Source organism: Larimichthys crocea, chromosome I, assembly GCF_000972845.2.
Source record: "Larimichthys crocea isolate SSNF chromosome I, L_crocea_2.0, whole genome shotgun sequence".
NCBI lineage: Eukaryota > Metazoa > Chordata > Actinopteri > Sciaenidae > Larimichthys > Larimichthys crocea.
Genome location: NC_040011.1, coordinates 11697085 through 11717933, shown reverse-complemented (window position 1 = coordinate 11717933; position 20849 = coordinate 11697085). Strand labels below are relative to the sequence as shown.

General features: G+C 42.5%; 1 protein-coding gene across 1 annotated transcript in view; it reads left to right on the top strand.

Moving 5' to 3' along the window:
- The window catches only part of fat2 (FAT atypical cadherin 2), a 101785-nt gene that overhangs the window by 23766 nt on the left and 57170 nt on the right, over positions 1 to 20849 (top strand). The window contains exons 4-9 of the mRNA XM_019260966.2: positions 7398 to 7456; positions 8333 to 8644; positions 9899 to 10106; positions 18902 to 19041; positions 19383 to 19445; positions 20637 to 20849. Of these exons, the coding sequence (XP_019116511.2) occupies positions 7398 to 7456; positions 8333 to 8644; positions 9899 to 10106; positions 18902 to 19041; positions 19383 to 19445; positions 20637 to 20849 (995 nt within the window). The remainder of the gene's footprint in view (positions 1 to 7397; positions 7457 to 8332; positions 8645 to 9898; positions 10107 to 18901; positions 19042 to 19382; positions 19446 to 20636) is intronic.

The window sequence follows — 20849 nt, the reverse complement described above, 5'->3', positions numbered from 1 at the left end:
TCCTCTGCAAGCCAATCAGAATAATGCTTCCATGAGCATCGTCATAGTTTATCTCAATTTACACGCAAACGCAAAACTGGAGTTTTCCAGAATCTCCACTCTCGCCGGAGTTTTTAGAAAGATTCGTTTTCAGAGGCGAATTCACCGTTTGCGTGTAAAAGATAGGTACAAACAAAGGGAAATGTCTTCGTTTTTCAAAATACCCGTGTACGTGTAAACAGGGCCTCAGACACATCAGACAAACATGAATGACTTCATACATTTTTGATATTTGTGATGTTTCTAAAATGGAAGAAACAGGATCGGACTATTTCAGATTACAAGACTGTTTCCAACTTTTACTGGAGATTCACAAATCTCCCAAGCTCCATTACATGGGGGAAAAAATGTTTTTCCTTGAGCACCTCGGACTGTTTTTCACGGTTTGGGTTTAACAGGAAAAATCTTCAACGTTTCAGCGTATCACGACATCTGAGACAAAAATTCTTCTTCCAACTTTGTGTGGGCAGTTTGTGTTTGTGCCTTTCCTGTTTCAACATGACAGTGACTCCGCAAACAGAAATGGTTTTTCCAGTTTGATGTCGTGCGATAAGGTCTGGCTTGTTCTAGTTTATCCCAAAGGTGTTGGGTGTTGAGTTGAGGTCCTGGCTGTGTGCAGGACATCACTGATGCTGTTGTGGCTGAAGGGGAGAAAAACCCTTGTTTCACCATCTGGTGGGAAAAAAAACAGTAGAAAGGAGGCTATCAGGACAGCAGATTAATATCCAATCAAACAAATGTCATGTCAAGTGTCCACATACTTTAGGCCATGTTGATCAGATCAGGGGAATTTGCACGTGTGGCACAAAAGCCATTAAGAAGATGTGTTGACGATCTGACCTTTCACTTGAAGGCAACAACATTCCAACTATTATTAACGATTGTGAAAAATCATCAGACAACAAATACGAGGAAAATCTGATGTCAGCGCCCGTAAACCTGTGAGACTGTGTTAGCGTGAATGAGATAAATGTGCTGCTGAAACCTGAGATTTACAACATGATCCACCCTTTTTTTTTACAAATGAACACACTGTTACTAATGTACAGTGCAGGGTGACTGGTGTAGAAACCTCTCATGCCTCGACAGGATGGAGATGACTCACGGCAGTACACAGGTTTGTGACTAAGGTTTTATTCAGCCAAAGTGTGTTCGTGCTTTATACTGCAGCACTGAATCAACCTTGAAGAGTTCATTAAGTTTCAGTTGAACTTGTGCTGACCAGTGAGGGGGAAAAACAAAAATTAAGTCCATTTCAATTTGGTTTTGTTGAGCTATTAGAGAAGTTTGTTGACTGACACTGATAACAGGTTTGAGCCGGGGTGGAAAGGGGTGCTGCAAATTGCCAAAATGACCGAAAATCAGTGTCTGCTTGTCTAGGCTCAGTCTAGGTTTCATTAAACGTTTGACAAAAAAAAAAAAAAAAAAGGGTTATTTGTTTGCAAGGCCAGACAAGCCAGGAATGCGGCATTCATTAGCATTCTGCAACAGCAAATTCCTCTTCTTTAAACTGATGTATGCTATAGCATTTTGACTCGCTTCATTTTCTTATTTTTTACTTCCCAAGCCACAAACTGTGAGGTAGGTATCATAACAGGATAAGTCTGGATATTTTTTATTGCCAACAAAACTGAAAATCCAATGAAAATAGCCGAAGCAGCAATAATAAGCATTGTAAATGTATCCAAAGTCTTTATTATCTTCCTCTTTGCCATAGAGCTCCATTGTTGTCCAAAAACTAGAACTATTAAAATCATTACAGTGAACATCCCACCTGCTGCCCCAAAAGCTCACTGGAACACCAAATGTGGAATAATAAATAAATAATCCCCCTTTTACAGCGAAGTGAAGCTACAGTGGCTACTGTTTCAAAGATTTACATCTTCAGTTGGAGCCGAGAGTCAAACACATTGTTGGTTTTGATCTTTTTTTGTGAGATTGTTGACATAACCTCAGCCTTGTATCCTTGTTTCACTCTTTGTTTCCCTCCAGGCTGTTTTTCATTTCGCTTCTCTCTCTCTCCTAATCACTCAAGTGAAGTCAAACCGTTTGGCACAGCTGAACATGTTTGGCTTCCTTTCAAACATCTACATCTCTAACTCATACATCTTCATCTTAATTTGTGCCCCACAGAGCGAATCTGCTAGTTCCACTGCTTTTGTGTCTTTCCATCGAGTTGGTAAACATTTGCATGACCATTTTAAAGTTTCACATTTTGTATCTCAACTCACCTTGACAAAAGTTCGTCCACACACAATGGCTGCACTGATCAGATATTGGTGGTGGTGAGTCGGACAAACGAGGCAGAGAGATTACCATCACAGAGCACATCAGATAGTGATCCAATAATGGAGAGTGCTTAAGGGCCCCTGAGGTGCCCGCTTGGTGGATTTGCTCTTTCAATAAATGATGAATTGGGCTGTTGTTTGTTTATACACAGTACTTAATTTGCATGCATTCATTACTGAAGAGGTCATTTTGTATTCTTAGTTGAAATGTTGTGTTTGACTGACTCACACTTTTTCTTTGAGCCTGAGAGTTTTTTTACTTTCCTCGGTGATATCTCGGAAATTGCTCAGAAAAGCCACGTCGTTGAAAATGTGCAGTAGCAGTGACCCCGGATAGAAAGACAATGAAACAAACAAACTGAGCCCCGACACGCCAGACAACTGTGTTTACCTTCACGTGGTTTTGACAGCAGTCCAGCACGGCTGAGTGAAAACAGGCGACGAGGGAGGGACGAGGCTTTACCTCCGATTCCCATGTCTGCACTAATGACAAAAACACACTTTCTAATGTGCCCCCACCTGTCCTAATGATGTCCTCCCAGCAGGGTTTGCACTGTCGTAAAAGGCCTGAACGACCCTCAGCGGGGTCTTTCACTTCACTAAGGTCCTCCCAGCTCTGTCTCCAGAGAACAGCTCCCACACCACCTCGTGTCTGCCCCCTTCACTCTGTCCTAACACATAAACTTTATACATAAATTACACAAAACAACACCCATGCGGTCTAATGCTTTAGTTCTGCTGATCTATAATCCAGCAGCAAAACCGGAAAAAACTTTTTTGTGTTTTAAGCGTTTTAAATGCTGCTGCTGCTTGTAGTATTTAAACATTTACATAAACAAGCTCAGGCGATGCAAAGCTGTAATTATGCTTTCCATGTCCATTTTAGCCACCAGGGTCCATGTAAATATTATCGTCTGGTCCACATACTTAATGCAGTACAAATAAGACCACATGCAGGTCCACAGTTATCCCTTTAGAGTATATTAGGCCCTAGGTCTGTGGGTTTCCTGTCCATCCATGCAGGTAAGCATGGGGACAAAAGATGATGCAAAGACTACTGAAGCCGGGGTTTGTTTAGCTCAGTCGGTAGAGCAGCCGCCCCGTGTACGAAGGCTCAGTCCTTGCCGCGGCAGGCCAGGGTTCAAATCCGACCTGTGGCTCTTTCCCGCATGTCATTCCCCAACTCTCTCCCTTCATTTCCTGTCACTCTTCAGCTGTCTCTATCAAAATAAAGCTCAAAAAAGGCCAAAAAAACATCTTATAAAAAAAAGCGGTGGAACTCCAGGATTCATTTGAGGGTCCAGTGTGTCAGATTTTTATGTTTTCAAAATAATAATAATTATTAGTTATCTTAGAATGAGAGTGTCATATCTATAGATGCAATGGGCCCCCTTCCATGGACTCCAAACAAACACTGGCTGTAGATTGGGCTGTTGTGAATTTTGTGTTTTGGGGTTTTAGTTGTGAAATCTCATCAGCTAAATGTCACTAAATCCCACACACTGGTTCTTTAAGTTTACAGGCCTGAGGTCAACCACACAGACAAAGGCCTTACAGATATGCAAATGTAAAGAGATAGTGGAGTAATGAGCGGCCAAGTTGCTGTGAACAGTTGGGGGTTCGGTACCTCGCACCTCTGCAGTTCTCAAGAGGTGAAACTAACACCTCTTTAGGTAACTGTCCACACTTCACTCTGTGGTCTGTGCTGGACTTGAACAAGGACAGAAACAGTTGGTTAGAGATCTGGGGTCGATATGTTTCAGAGAATGCTCGAATAAGAAGTAAATTCAGCACAAAAAAAAACTGATGAGGGCTCAGCTCTTGCCTTTTAATTTGTCCAATGCATTGAGATCAAAGCCTCTTTGACTGATCCCAGATGTGCGTTGTACATCCATTGTTCGAGCCACCAGCTTTTGATGGTGGGGTAAGGAGTTGGTTATTATTATGAAGAAAGCTATTACAAAATTACAGGGTTTTTCAAAACAGGCAGTGGAAAATAATACCATCAGAGAGAGTTCAAATAAAAAGCTGCAGTGATGGCTAGCGGCTGTGTTCCAGCTCTTTTGTGTCCGTGACTGCTCCACACCTCCTCGCCTGCCGACACAGAGGCGATCTGTGTAGTTAAGCAGAGAGAATGAATGGTGGAGGAAACACTTTGCATCTTACTTGGAGTTTTGCCTATTTTCACACCTGTGCACACCTGGCCTGACAGAACTCAGCCTGCAGAAACAATGACACACGTGCAGCGCCCGGTACACTTTAACATGGATAAGATGAAACTCAAGGAGCATGTCGTTGTCAGTGAGCGGCAGAGGCCTTTGGATGTTACTGTTTTTGTCGACAGATTTATTTCCCCTGCAATTGAATTTCCACATCTCGAACTCGGTTGTTAACACGAAAAGTGGCAGAAATAGTTATGTCAGGAAAGAAAACAGAGAAATGAGAGAGAAGCTCAAACTCTGTTTTTTTCTTACAGCGAACATCAGAAAGTTGTTCGCTGAAGGTTGCAGCTCCTGAATTCCAATGTCAGAAAGATTTGTGTGCAGTGGGTGGATCCTAAAGCTATTCAACCGTCTAACAAGCACTTCTGATAAAGTATACCGACAGCCTAAGGCCCTCAGTTTTCAGCACCTTTCCAACGCTGTGTGGAATTGCATCCTGAGATTTTTCTGACCTTCCTAAACTGAGAAACGCCCGATCGGCTGAACACTTCAGATGTGATCAAACACTTTACATCTTTAAACCCCTTTAAACCACCTTCATACACAAACCTTGACTATCTGAGGTTGAGTGTGTTGATGCACGGCCTCACAATCAACAAAACTTTTTTGTATAAACAGTAAAACTTGTAGACTAATGCACACAAAATAAGGAGAAGATGGTCTTCAATTGATCCCCAGAAGGGTCTTACAGCAGCACAAAGACAGACATTAGTACAGATAAATAGAGAAACTTGCAAAATAAATAATTCTAGAAATCATTGAAGTTAAATAGTAAGATTTAAAGCCATTCATTTATTAAATAGTAAGCCAAAGAGGTATGTCTGAAGGTTATATTGCCACTTTATTCAGACGATCTAACCTTATACAATCGTAATCAACATTTTGAAAGCGTGCTTTATTTTCTGTCCTTTTTTAAAATTAAATGAATAACTTTATTTTATTCATCAAGTGGAAAAAAAAAGCTGCTGAAATGTTACAAATACTTCACAAACTGTAGGCGGACTTTCTCAGTAAGGTGTTACCAAGAAAACTAGCTTTGTATCTGCTATAAGGTCGCTCTAGTAACCTTGGTGTTTTCCTTTTGTTACTATAGAAACTGATCATCCTTTCAAAAGCTGCAAAAGCCGAGTCGTGCCGGAGCCTCACAAAAACCTCTAGCTCTAGTAACCTTGATGTTTTCCTTTTGTTACTATAGAAACCGATGTTCATCCTTTTCAAAAGCTGCAAATGCCGAGGCGTGCCGGAGCCTCACAAAAACCTATAAAAACCTATAACCTATAAACCGATCTATAATCATTTCACACATTCAGGGATTTGGGGAGGTTAGGTCGGCTGTGGTTCTGAGGTAGAGCGGGTCGTCCGCTAATCAGAAGATCGGCGGTTCGATGCTGCCATCGGTGTGTGAATGTGTATGAATGGTTAGCTCCTCAAACTACCTTGCATGGCAGCCAATGCCATCAGTGTATGAGTGTGTGTGAATGAGATACGTACTGTAAAGCGCTTTGAGTGGTCGGAAGACTAGAAAGGAGATATATACTGTAAGTACAGTTCATTTACACCCACAATAAACATCGTGTGCCTCAGTTCTTGCTTTGAAAAGCGATAAACACACACACACACACACACACACACACACACACACACACACTCTCATCGCTCTCTCAACTCCATGCACTCCTCCACCTGACCCCTATTATTATGCCAGCAGCAGCATTAGCAGATATCAGTGTGCCTCTGATGTCCCTATTAGAGCTAATAGCTGCCCTGAAAGACTTGACTTAGATCAGATGAGACGAGGTCAAAAGCCCAACTGGGGAACTGACTCACAGACAGGACAGCGTAAAATCAAACAAAATCCATCACTGTATGTTTATATTTTATGTTTTATGTTCTTACAGTTTGAAATAAATCATTTAAATGAGTCCAGTGGACTGCTGAGTGCCTAAATGTTTAAGTTTCTCAAGAGTCTTCCAACTAACAGCTGCACAGCAGCCAGATCTGAATAACCTGTCGGGCCACATAGTTTACGTCTTATATCAGAAACAAACTGTTGGAGATACAGACAGAAACGCTGATTCATCAAACCGTCAAACCGTTCGTCTGTCTCTGATCGGCTCTTCAGCCGGTGTGATTCAGACTAACTCGCAAGTAAACCACAGGATGACAATGCAAACCATAACAATACGTAATAACAACGTAATAACAATAAGAAGTGTTTGTTTGGTCTTTCTGCAAAGTGTATTTGATTACAAATATGTGGCACACTGACATGAACCCGGTCTATTGAAGTCAAAGTTAAATTCTTCATGTTGGTGTAACATTACAGTATTATCATTTTTATATTTCTTTGTTGTTATTTGTTACTCTCTTTTGTATTGCACCATTGTGAATGATGATGATCATTGGTTTTACAAAGTGAAAATGACATTTTAAGTAAAATGATGATCATTGGTTTTACAAAGTGAAAATGACATTTTAAGTAAAAAGTGACGAACAGACTGACCTACACACTCCTCAGGAGGTTATACTTTAAATTAGACATACACAAACACACATACACTAAACACTAACAACAACAACAGCAGGAACAACATCTATAAACCAAAGTGTGTTTGCTTAGGTGCACATGTATTACTCTATTGCTCCTTTAGTTCACCTAAAGACACACACACACACACACACACCTACAATAACAGAAGCAGCAACACCTCCTAACTGTTTGTTTGTTTGTTTAGGTTTAATTAGCACTCTCACTTCCCAGGACTGAGACTAACACACACACTAACGCCATTGATTCTTTCCGTGTGTGTGTGTGTGTGTGTGTGTGTGTGTGTGTGTGTGTGTGCAGGTGTTATCAGCACGCTCTCAGCCTTGGATCGGGAGGATAAACCAGAACACAGTGTCGAGGTGAGAAACAATATTTTCATTTCCCTTTGGATTCATACCAAAACAGGGAAAACAGTCGAGCAGTTTTGTGGGTCCGTCTGAGGTTTAGAGTATCAATAAATCCATAACGATATACGCGCAGTCTACAGGCGGTTAAAGATGAACTCGTTTGTGTTATACACACTGATTTTTATAGCTATATAAAACTAGTCTGATACAAGATTTTTCATTTACTGCCACAAACGACAAAGAAAAGCAGCAAATCTGAAAAACTGAAGCCTGAGAATATTTTGTATTTTTGAAATCGACTGAAACGTTTGTTTGATTATTCCAACACTTCTCACCCCATATGACTTTTCATTTTCCCTCCACTGTTGGAGGTGCAGAAGAAATCTTAATGTAACATTAATATTTCTTAACATGAATATATGTTAACAAGACTATAAGTATTAACACATTCATTGTTGAAGTATTAGACATAAGTGCTTATGAGGAACTTTTATTTCTACATGATTATTATGAATTTGTTGGATCTAAAGTGGGAACAATTCTTAGAGACATGTTTATGATGCTGTTATTATGTAGTCTTATTAACATCTTAATGTTAACAAACATCGTATGTGAAGGTTAGTATGTCAGGTCGAAGTTTTCATTCAGAATTGACTGCTCTCTTTTCAACACAGGATCCTTCATGCAGGAGTCTAATTTATTTTTTCAGATGTGAGTTAGTGAAGCAGGTTAATGGAGAGTCTGAAAGAGTCTCTGATTATGCTTGATTACAGAAATAAAGTTGAATGAATACTGGTAGTTTAGAGGAGTTTGAAAGGTTTCATCAAGCTTTACTGATGATGTGATTTTACTGATATTAATCCTCTTTTTATTTTAAAAAATTCTCAGGTCATCGTTTCCGATAACGGATCTCCGTCTCTGCGTTCCACCGCCACCGTCGTGATCCGAGTCCTAGACGCCAACGACAACCGACCAAAGTTCACAGACAAACTTTTCCACGTCAAGCTGCCCGAACAGCGCCGCAAGGCGGGTAAACGGGAAGTCTGCAGGATGGTCGCCCGTGACGACGACGAGGGCTCGAACGCCGTGGTGACCTACAAGCTCCAAGACAACAACGACGAGCGTTTCGAGATTGACCCAGTGACGGGTGTGGTGATGTCGCACGGTGATTTCTGGCAGGGCAACTACAGTATCCTCACGGTAAATGTCCAGAACTCTATTTTTGACTTTAATAGGATTTCCCACGTGGCTTTGAAGCGAGTACGTACCTCCCGTCTTTCAGCAAGAGTGATAATGAGTTTGTATTCCAGCCGGCCTGAGGTACACACTCTCTCTAAAGAGTTGTGCTTCATTTGCTTGTCTCTGTAGAAGGTGTGGAGGCTTTAAAGTCCTGACCGAGCCCACCAGCTCTGCTAAAGAAGCTAAATTACCCGTGCTTAATACTCTGAAAGGCACTTTACTAACACCTGCTCTCAAACCAATGAGTCCTTGTCATCACTCTGCGTTGTGGAAGCCAGAGAGGCTGATCAGCTGCAGAAAAATCATGTTTTTCTCTTCTCTGTTGACATACAGAACCATCATTCCAAGTTTTTCTCTTGATGTTCAGCAGCTTGACAGATATTTAAACAATAAGGCCGGTGTAACTCTACATTTACCGTTTATGTGCAGAGAACCTGAGCAGAATACACACGACTATCCCTCAAAGTCATCGACACGGTGGAAGATTTGATTTTGTTGTGCAATAAGGTGGTTACAAAACAAGTGAAGGCAAGTTCAGGAGCACAAACTGTCACAAGATGTTGTACAAAGTAAGACGAATGACGAAAACAAAGACGGAGGTCTGGAGACAAAAAGAACGGAGGTGGACGGAGATATGAATGGATCAGTCGATAAATCCATCCGTGCATTTTCTGTAAGTGCTTCTCCTAATCGAGGTCGTGACACACAGAGACAAACAACCATTCACACTCACATTCACACCTACGGGCAATTTAGAGTCGCCAATTATCCCGTCAGCTGCACGTCCTTGGACTGTGGGAGGAAGAGAACCCAGCTGACACAGGGAGAACACAGAGACCCTCACTGGGGTTGGAACCAGGAACCTTCTTGTATTTAATTTAATCACAGAAAACCTAAATAATTCATATGATTGTTGATATTTATGGACAGATTACAACAGAGTTGACCGATCCTTGTCTTCGTGGTGGAAATATAAATATATGACAGTGGTGCAGTCGTTTAATGTTACATTTGCATGTTCACTCATCTGACCTCGCTTAATTTTATCAAGACATCACTCCGGCATTAATTTAATTTCAATTTGTCACCTCCTACACCTATAAGGTAGGCGGAGCCAGGCTGAATTTAATTATTCCCTTGATCTCTAATATTGTTTTTCTATTTTTAGTAAAACACTCATTAAAATGTTGAATTAATATCTATGTTAATTTCCAGATTAAAGCCACAGACCAGGGCAGCCCATCGCGCTCGTCGACGGCGAGACTCGACATCGAGTGGATCGCCCGCCCGCCGTCCTCTGGCGAGCCAATCACGTTCGACGAGCCCCACTTCACCTTTGCCGTCATGGAAACGGAGCCTGTCACTCACATGGTGGGCATTATCATGACGGAGACGCATCAGCAGAGGTGGTTCGATATCACAGGTGAGGGGAAATGAGTGCATGCACACACACACACACACACACACACACACACACACACACACTTTGGAGTCCACAGTCTGGTATTGAGCCGAGTATTGATTTGAAGCTGTTTGCTGTGCAGGTGAGGTCAGGACAACAGAAGCAACTTTAAGCTCTGCTGAATAACAAGCATCACACAAATGAGGGTAACAGTGTCTCAAAAAAGACAAAGGGTAGATGTCAACAATTTAATATTTGCATGCTGAAGAAAAGAACCTGGAACGAGCTCTCATCCATCAGAGACACTCCTGCAGCCGAGGCAAAAAGACACAACATATTAGGAAACGATATCTGACACTGACCATATTGCCACTTACACCAAAGTGCTGACTTGTAGAGCGCTGACTCGCATTGGAGAATACAAACAGGTTACAAGCACCATCCATCCTTATGAGCCTCCATATACAGGAGGCACGTTATTTTTCTGAAGGTCAGCAAAAGTCCTGCAACAGCCACGCAGAAACAAACAACATGAGTGAGTTACAGGAAGGAAACTGGATTTCAGAGTTTCTCACACACAGTTTTCTGATTTATTTCTTTGATCAACTAAATCAGATGGTTAAACTTCAACACGTTCTCCCTCCAAACTCATCCAATACTGCCTCTTGGTGCTGATGTGGTAGGTCGGGCTCGGCTCAGCGGTGAAGAAGCCAAGATTAGATTTGTAATGTTCAGTTAGACCTTCAAAATAAAGCTTGTGTAACAGTCACATGGTTGGTTGGTTAAGTTACGTAGCCTGGTTTCACATCCTGTGTTTGTTTGACCTCCTCAACGCGCTGACTTTCACCTGACCACAGGGCGCATCAAACATTTCAGATCTGCATGCATATTAAGACATGAAGCTCAAGGGTTACCTACGCCGCCTTTAGTTTGAATCCCGCTTCAGCGTTTAATGAGCTGGGAGTGAGAACATGCTGGACTTTGAGCTGTGGGGTTGTTTCATATGTGTAGAAATGTTTGAGCAGCAGTGAGAGTTTCCAGGTGTACAAAAGTGAGAACAGCATCACTGACCGCATCCTAACCTGCTGTGCGGCTGCTCTGTATATATATTATTTATTTTGCTCCCGTGGATGAAGAAGCCGGTCTCCACGGATGTTTTCCTGCAAAGTTCTCAAACGCACGTTTCAGGTTAATTGACCATTTTCTTGTGACAAACAGTACACTGATGTACTGAAAGTACCCAGAAGGGACAAGTGTATTTCCACAGGTAGTTTCAAAGGAATGTTTTGGTCCAAAGTTTGTTCAATTTAACGTAAATCCAGCGAACGTGGCGTGGGGACATGTTGATGCTTGCATTTGGAGCGTCTCAGTTTCCTTTTGTAATTGTGTCAAATTTGCTGTTTCCTAAAGAAAAAAGACAATCCTCTGTCAGCTGGCAACCAATTTAATCATTTCACTTTCTAAAAAGAGGAAAAAAGACAACGCATCCTGGTGGAAAGCTGAAAAGAAAAGAGACTTCAAAGAACAAACGAGGTGACCGGCGAGAGCAGAAAACAGCAGTTCGTGGAAAGTCTCAGAGGAATGTAGAAAGGCCTTTGAAGTGATGGTAAAGCTGCGTGTTTTGTGTCTTGAAGGTAATGGAAGTGTTCGTTTAATCCTCAGAAGAGACACTTCATGACCAAGTCTCAGACAGGACGGTGTCTGACATGCCTTAGAGGGGCAATAGAAGGATTAGCATAAGTGGGCTTTGACCGCTGGCTTTGACTCACCTCGTTCACCTGCCATATCCAAATATTACCTCATTTCTAACTAATACGGTGTGCATGCACACACATGCACATGAAAACACAAAGACAAAACTAAAATGAAAATCTTTGCAGCATATTCTTCGATAGATTAGATGAAAAAGATCGACTAACTATAAATAAATGCAAACAAAGGCTGGATAAATGATACATCCTTGGGACTAAAGAGGCGTAAGTATTCCTAGAATGATGAATAGGGAGAAAAGGGGAAGAGGAGGAGGAGGAGGAGGAGGAGGAGGAGGAGAGGAAAAAAAGGTCTCGGTGTCAGCGGTACCAGCAGGACGTTTTCTCTCTGTGAGGATAAATCAGCAGCGTTCCTCCTCTCATCACCTGCCAGATCCCCACAGGAGGCACGACTGGCCATTCCTCCTCTTCCTGCTCTCTACTGCTCATCCTCCTCTCTCCTTTTCCGTCCACTCTGGCTTCTCTCATCCCTGAACATTATGTCGAGAGCTTTATGAACATAAAAAAAAAGAAAAGGCGTCAATAGTTGAAGTGGAAATCAACTCCGTGACTTCCGGAGAGGTCGGTGTCTCGTTCCATTTGAGAGCGTCCCAGGAAAACACAACTCAGAGTTTGCCAGGCCGTTTCCTGCCAGGCGGGGCGGCGTGTGCAGAGAAAGACCGAGGTTCCGCCTGTTCAGGTTGCCGTGCCAGGTTCGGTCCGTGCCAGAACTCGACAGAACAGAACAGACACTCTCTGCATCCCTGAGGGGACGTTCGGTTGTCTCATAGCTGCTGACGCCCGATGCTACGTGTTCTGACATTGGGGTGTTACGTTATGTCACGAAGTCCTGGTCATCCCGAGGAGGCCGGACGCTATCACACCAGCTACACAGTCACGTAACATAACAGCTTTGTAGTTATTAAAGCATGATGATCCAAGAAATAGTAGTATTGCAACGTAATGCATGTATTATCTGTCTGACGCTTTTAAAACCTTAATTATGTTTTTCTTCCTCAAGACAAGACATGCAACTTTGGAAATATGTTTCTTACCTCAATTGTCTTTGACAGGTGTTAATTCAAGGTCAAGGTAATCTTTATTATGCCTGACGGGAAATTTGTTGCACAGCCAGCAGAAATATAATCCGCACAAACACAAGAGTCAAGCAGAGACCAATGCAGTCTCCTGTATCAGAGGAGATTTGCACAAAGGTGAAACTTTTTCATTTACACCAACTTGAGGCTGGCTCCAGCAGTGAGTCAGTCTCCATAAGTCCCCATGTCCAAATGTCCAACTTCACAGCAGAAATAAACATGTTTACAGCCTGGTACAAAAAACAGTTTTGGTCTCTGTAGCTAATTTCCCCGTTCATGACAACTGTACTGAGGGTGAATTTATATACAACTCACCTGTTCACATTATATTAAGGCTTAAAGTCATGCAGGATTAAGAGCGTGGACGCTTTGACTGACAGGTGGGCGTCCTTACAGGCGGCTTGTTTGAGCACTCAGCCTGTCTCAGGTCAACCGGTGATCCACGTCTTTGTTGATTTTGGGATTAGCCGGAGGCAGCAGAGGCAGGACTGCCAACATAGTAGCGGCCAGAGCTTCAAACCAGCTCTTCAGACACCTGTCACAAATACGACGTCTGTTCCTTATCCTGTCTGTGGTGTAGACGTGTGGTTAAGATGGGCCAGCTGCCAAATGCAATTATTTTTGCTTTTTTTTCTATAGGAATTAAAGGTAATTTATGGGAATAAACCAGGAATTTATACAATTGAAGATTGGCCCTTTAACTGGGAACTTAAATATAATCTTGACTAAAACAACCAGATTGCATGCAGGTAAGTTTCATGTGTATGTGTATGCAAGTATGTGCCTCCCACTTGTGTAAGCATTGCATGTTGTCAGTCTCTTCGACATCTTGTGTTCTATCAGCCGGAGCTGTTTGAAGTGTTTGTTGTAGTGGTAATTGTGCAGCGTTTTTCTCCCTGTGTGGTCTGTGAACATAACTCAGTAATTATCACTAATGGCCTGTCAGATGTCAGATCATTCTTCTCTTTTCTTCTCCTGATGAGACTGGAGACCGTGGCCCGCTCGCTGTAATCCAATTACACCCTGTTCCACCTCAGTCTGCCCCACAGTTGTGTATCGCTGACCCTCATCTCGGTGTCGGCAGATGAGGGAATGTTGTTGTGTCACAGGACTCCTATCCCATGAAGATACGATCAAGTATTTATCACCCCGCTTTACCTTCCTCCTCTCCAGCGGGGCCAGCAGCAAAGCCCAGATGCCTATCGAGTCTCCTTGGCTCTAAGATAACTCACAGAGACAAATGAAATATGTCAAAATATGTCAAAGTGCTCCTGCGAATCTGCACAAACACAACACGCTACGTTTAGAGCCAAGTGGAAACACAAAATCAGTGACAGGATATCGAAGAACAGGCGATGAGCTGCGCCTCTGCTGTTTAAAGATGGATGTCGTGTCCGTCCGGCTTCACCGGACTGTGATCTGTGTGCTGGAGCGGGTCCCGGCTGGGTGCGATGTGGTCTGGATGAGGGTCAAGCACCTACAGGTCCGAGGCCGTGGCTCCCTGCTGTGAGACGAGGGTTGAGCATCTGTGCGGAGTGGACGAGTTCAGGTTTCTCTGCGTCCTCTGGGTCTGGATCCAGCAGTGTTTCCTGATAGTTTTTGAAAGGAACACACTGAGAATGGAAATTTACTCTCCTGTACCTGGAAAGCTGCATTTCCCCTGCAGGGGCTAGAAACCTATGTGGACGAGGTCTATGCACTAATTTAGATGTTCCTGCTTGGAAACTAGTTTTTGTTTGCTGTGCTTCGACACATCAGCACGTAGTTACGGAGAAGAAGCATACAACAGATGAATCAATGACAAAGTCCAGGACTCATTACGCATTTATGCTAAGGACAAAATCCAGTGGGAACTGTAACGTGACCTACAGTGCACGAATAAAGCTTTTATACTATTAATCATCAGGTGATCAATATTCCTGATCTTCACAGGTCTGTAGACTGCAGTGGAAACACAGACAACAATGGGCTGAAGGAACCTTTCATTAGTTTCTGGGTCTAAATATTTTCGGTACTTTCAGAACAGTTGGTCAGCACTTCTAAAACTCACTATTAAACATGTTATATCTGTTTTCTTGCATTTAAGAAGCTCAGATCTGAGAACTGTCACATGCTCTGATCTGGTCACCTATTCACATGTTTCAGAGCTCTGTCACTTTGGCCAAGATTGAGATGGAAACTGTTTTAATGGTGTCTGAGGAATGCAATCAAATCAAAGTCTGGCCTAAAGAGCATTTTTTGGTGGTCCTTTGATAATGGAGGAACATATACACAGACTACTTTTTTCTACTTTTTCTAATTCAGTTCAAAAAGTTTGAGCCTATTCCATGAAGTTTTTCTTTTTGCCAAACTTCGGTTGAAGTTTTTGTAACTGTTTTTCACAGCGGGGGTGAAAACAAAGTGTCAAAGGAAAGACTAAGTTAATTTTTAATTCTGACCTTCAGCTGTTGTCCCAACCTCTGAGCAGTGACTCGAACAACATGACTGCAGATCAAATCAGAGAAAATGATGTCCGCTCTGCAGGAACATCGACCTTATTCTCTGCGTTCATGGGCATGTGGTTGTTCGTTCTCTCCTGAGCAGAAGTGTTGAGGCAGGTTGTGTACCCGGAGGAGAGCCCGAGGCACGGCAAGTTGAGAAATGAAACCACCTTGTGTTATGCCTCGGAGCAGTCACTGGAGGAAGTTGCAGTAGTGGAAGACATCTGTTTCGTGGTCATTTCAATTTTGTCTCCTCAATTTGCCCTGAAGGGAATGTCTGCTGTCTGGTTTGACCCTCTGAGGATCAAGAGCGAGTCAGCAATGGCATTCGACTCAGAATTCATCGTATTCATTTTGTATGGATCCTCTATGGCGGGAAAAAGAATTGAGAATAGGTCGAGTTTATTATTTGTATCAGGATAATATTGAACGCTTCACTGGGTTTCACACAGTTGCAGCCCAGCCCGGGCTCTCTAAGGGAACGAACAAGAAGCTATAAAGCAATCCTTGCGTCCCCACTGGCTGTTGTGCTCATTATACACTGTAATAGAAAAGTGACAGTTAAAACAAACAACTTGCTCTGTTCTTCTGGGAGACAAAAAGTTTGTCCTGAGGGGAGCAGCAGCGATGGAGGATGGGCTCCATGTCATTATTCAAACCTAAAGAAAGAAAATAAATTGATTTACTTGGAGCCTTGTAGATGATGTTGGTGTTCGCATTGAATTTTATTTGGATAGTGAGCTTGGGATAGGTAAGAATTTATCACCTGAGGACCATTGAAGTTTGTGTGGCAGTTGGGCCAATGGTTTTTTGAGATTTTGAGACTATAAAAGTGTGTTCGTGTGGACGTACTGTGCAGATGTGAGCTGGCAATAGACACATCCATATATTCGTGTTCAACTAAAACCTCTGATTGAACTGCGATCCCACCAAAGGCTCTGGTTATATACTTTCTCCCACATCTCTGTTGACTTAAAACTGTTGGCCCAACATCATGGTATCACCATTTTTAGACTCATAGCAACAGGTAGTGTTCGATTGGTCTTATATTACCTCTACTTTTAGCTTTGCTTTGGTCGCCAACTATTATGTTTCACCTCCTTTCCTTTTCTTTTTCTTGTATTTAACTTTGTCTGTCTGGTGTGTGTCTGCTGGAGACAAAAGGACGACTGAGAGAAGAATTGAACCTTTTTAATTAAAGAATTAAATTATACTCTGCCCTGACATTGCTGTCCTTCTCCTCTGCATGTGATGTCTACTTATGTGGCATATTAAGCTTACCAATGATTGATGGGCTCCAGGTTGCTCAGCTTGCCTTGTTGCCACTGTGGCCCTGACCCAGATAAACATCCAGAAGATGGATGGATACATCGAAATGTCAAGGAAATTCCTGCATAGATGATTTTCTCTCCCAACACCATGAGTTAAAGATATCTTTTGCATGGCTGACGCCAGAGGGAATGGAACCTCCAACCTTGGCACGGATGTCATATCTACCCGGAGATGATCAGTAAAGTGAAAAATTGCTTTTACAGTACACCTTGCTCTCTGTGCGATGCTACGTCTGATTCAGCCTTTTTCTTTTTCCGTGAAAGGTTTCCTGGGTGCTGATGTGTGACTTAAGGAAGTCAATCCAGGAATTTGGAAATCTAAATCAGATAAACAGACCTGTCAATGCGGCTGTTTGGCCTGCAGTGCTTGAGCTCAGTCATTGGGACGTAACTGACAGAAATAGACCTTTGGATGACCCAATTATCTATCGATCAAGAGATCAGAGTGTGTGCAGAGTGTGTGTTTGTGTTTGTGTAGGAAAGAGAAGAGGAAAAGCAAACAAAAGGTAGAAATGTAGTGAAATGTATCGGCTTCATTCCACTTCTCTTTTCACATAAATGCAAAAGTGATGGGTGATGAAATGCAGCCTCAGCCATTGCGTACAGTAACACGAACATGCAGAGGCGTGAAACTGCGTGCGAGTGTGTGTGTGTTAGCCCTTCGCAAGGTGGATATCTTAATAATAAACACCATCTGGCTGAGCAGGCATGAGGTTTACCTTCCTCACATACATGCACACAACCTGCTGAGAGGGAGGGAGGGAGAGAGAGAAGCCATGAAGCAAGAAAAATCAGGTGCAGCGAGTAGAGAAAAGGGCTGAGGGAAGGAAAGAAAGAAAATGAGAGGATAAAGGGAAGCAGATGGACGGAGTGAGTCAGTGTTGCTGCAGATTTAAAACACAGTATGTTCCCTTTGTGACAAAGGATAGAAGGAAAACAGCTATGTGAGTGAATAATCAGATAAAACAGGATAAATGTGATGCTTTCTTTTTTTAGATTTTTTTTTGGCCTTTTTAAGCTTCTTCTTTTTTTAGAGTGACAGGAATGTGGAGAGAGAGATGGGGAATGACATGCCTTCCCACATGTGGCGCTCCCCCGTGAAGTCAGAACAAAACGTGTACCATCCTGGTAGAAACAATACGAGGACCAATTTATCAAAATCATCACTAACACGCTGTGCTTAGCCAGATGTGCTGATCAACTGAGAGCCCTTAGCTGCTTCTTCAAACTAGCAGACAGGCTTGATGAGCTGCATGCCGATCCAATCATTTGCATTCAGGTTTCTGTTGATGTATTGATTGATTTTTATAGATTTTTTTTTTCCAAAAATACACACAAGCCGACAGAAAATCAAGATAAACAAGACAGGAAAGCTGTTAACAGTCGACTGACCTGACTTTAATCCCGGCCAAACGCGTATCGAGCCTCGAATGGTTAATGTTCATTTAATTGTCCCTACACCGTCTACCTCCACCGTCCTGCCAGCCAGCAGGGCCGGAAGGTGAACCAGTCAAGGTTAAACATGAAGTCAGACTGCTCTTTTAAAGTCAGACAGACAGGCAGTAAGACGGGTCACATCAGACAGACAGGTTTGTCCCCGTTGGCCGGGGTGTCTCGGTTGGTTTCTCGGCTCTGTCTTGTAAATAAGAGGCCATCAAAACGTCCCAACGAGATGGATGGATTCATATGAAGGAAAGGAAAATCTATTTTTCTCAGTTTTTTTGTTCAATTTTTCTCAATAATTCTAAAAGGATAAAAAACATTCTATAAAACTCGACGATTGGGTGATTAGATGATACACAATTTTATGACAGAATTTACTGTGTCTATAAAAACATAAATAATATTTAAAACCGGAAGACATTTCTGACTCTAAATGGCCTTTCAACGTTAGATATTGGATCATTAATTACAGCGCCCCCCCCCCACAGGGAAATCACTGCAGTGCTGGTCGACGATGCCAAGATGCATCATTCCTGCAACCGGTCAAAATCAGACCAGCAGAGTCTGACACATCATCCGAGATATTACACCTGACAGCTGGGCACCACCTGATTCATGACCCCACATACTGTAGCATATGAACACCTGATGGAATAAAGCACTCTGTCTTTCTTTTTCCATCCATCTCTTCCTTGTCTCATTTTTTTTTGCTCTCAGGTGGCGATGAGGAAAAAGACTTTGACATCCAGAAAAATACGGGAACCATCTTGATCGCCCGCCGGCTCGATGCTGCTCGGCGCTCCAACTACAACATGACAGTGCGGGTCACTGATGGACACCACAACGCCACCACGCAGGTTAGACTTTGACAGAAACATGACGTATATTTGCAAAAAGTAAACGTTGAAAAAACCACAATAGCCTCTTGCACCAGCAAACTGTACATGCGCCGGCACCCTGAAGTCAGCATGCAAGTCAAATCATCAACAATTGATGCCTGTATGTGTATACATACACACATATGTCCTCATGTGAGTTTGAAAATCTCTCGTTTAGAATCTAATCTGAAATCCTGCAGGCAGCAGCCTCTCAGGTGCTGCGGGTGAAGCGGTGTTGACGTGCTGCATTCCATATTTGATGTTGTTCATGCTGAGCATCCATTTTCACAAACCCTGTGTATTCCATCTCTGAACTGCAGGCCTACATCCGTGTGTTGGACATGAATGAGCATCGCCCCGTCTTCCTGAAGCCGCTGTACGAGGTGAGAGTCGACAGAGATCCAGAATACAGTAGTAACAGAGCTCATGGGTTAGTTCCAACAGCAGTAATCCCCTAAACGCAGATTCTTTACAGATAATTATGGGTATGTCAGACATGCAACCAGGTGTGAAAGCAGCAGAGTACAGTTGGTCCTCTGTCACAACAATGCAAGTCCTTAGGCATGTTTATCCAAGAGTTAAATACAACAAAACCATCTGCGCTAACTCACATTTCATCAAAGATCACGCCGGTTTTTCTCTGAAAACACAAAAATATTTTAATAGCAACATGAGATTTGTCAGATTTTGGATTCTTCATGTTGGATTCACTTCTGTTATTCTGTACTTTACTTCTGTTTGGGGGATAATCATGTTCTGAGTTTTGCTTTGGAACTACGGTTCCCATAATTTGGGGACTTTGGTTGATGAGAAGTGCAGGTCACACTGAATCTAAAAATATGTGTATCATGTCTGTGTGTTCAGAGTTATGACAGAGTGGCAGAGTGTGTTTTGTCACACAAATTGCAGCAATTCTAAAAGTACCATAATTACCTTCTTCCCTGACAAAAGCCAATCTATCATGTACTTTGTTTCTTGATAGTCTTGCTTGCATCAGAACACTCATGACTCAAAAATGCATATTTCCCCTGTGTGCCCACCCTGCAGTGAGTCTTTCCCAGAGAGTTTGAGAAACACTGGACCAAACAAAATGAAGAACTATACTTATGATTAGTTTAAAGGGATGGCACAGGTTATTTAAAGTGGAGCTTTGTGAGGTACTTATCCAGAGTCATTACCTACAATAGAGTCCAGTTTGGAGAAGCCACCAAGTTACAACTCTCTGGGAGTAACTCTCAAGAAGCCTAACGTCTAACCTTGATCTGACATTTAGACACATTATAATCCTCTGCAGGCTTTCTTTACTGTGATTATCATCCGGCACATTATCTGCTGCATCAGTGTTGTTTTCTAAATAACAGTAATCAATGCTCTCTGTGATCCTGTCTCTGCAGTTTTTGTCCTCAAAATGTTTTGTGTTCCCACTGTTATGAATAAAAATGAACTTTAAATTGAAACGTCAAGTACAGGAATCCACTTTTCCATCAATTTTTCAAACCCTGTTTTTTCCTTTGTTTGTTTTGTTATGTTATCTAAACTTAGATTACTTTCTTCTCTGTTCCTGTGTGTTAAAGGTGAGGGTTCCTGAGGATACCTCCCCGTGGAAGGACATCCTGCAGATCAGCGCACAGGATGCCGACACCAACAGTAAACTGGTGTACTCCATCCACAGCAGCCTTCATCCAGACAGCACCAAGTTCTTCCATCTGGACCCAAAGAGCGGAGTCCTGGTGATGACGGAGCAGCTCGACTACGAGATGATCTCTGTTCATACACTCATCGTGATG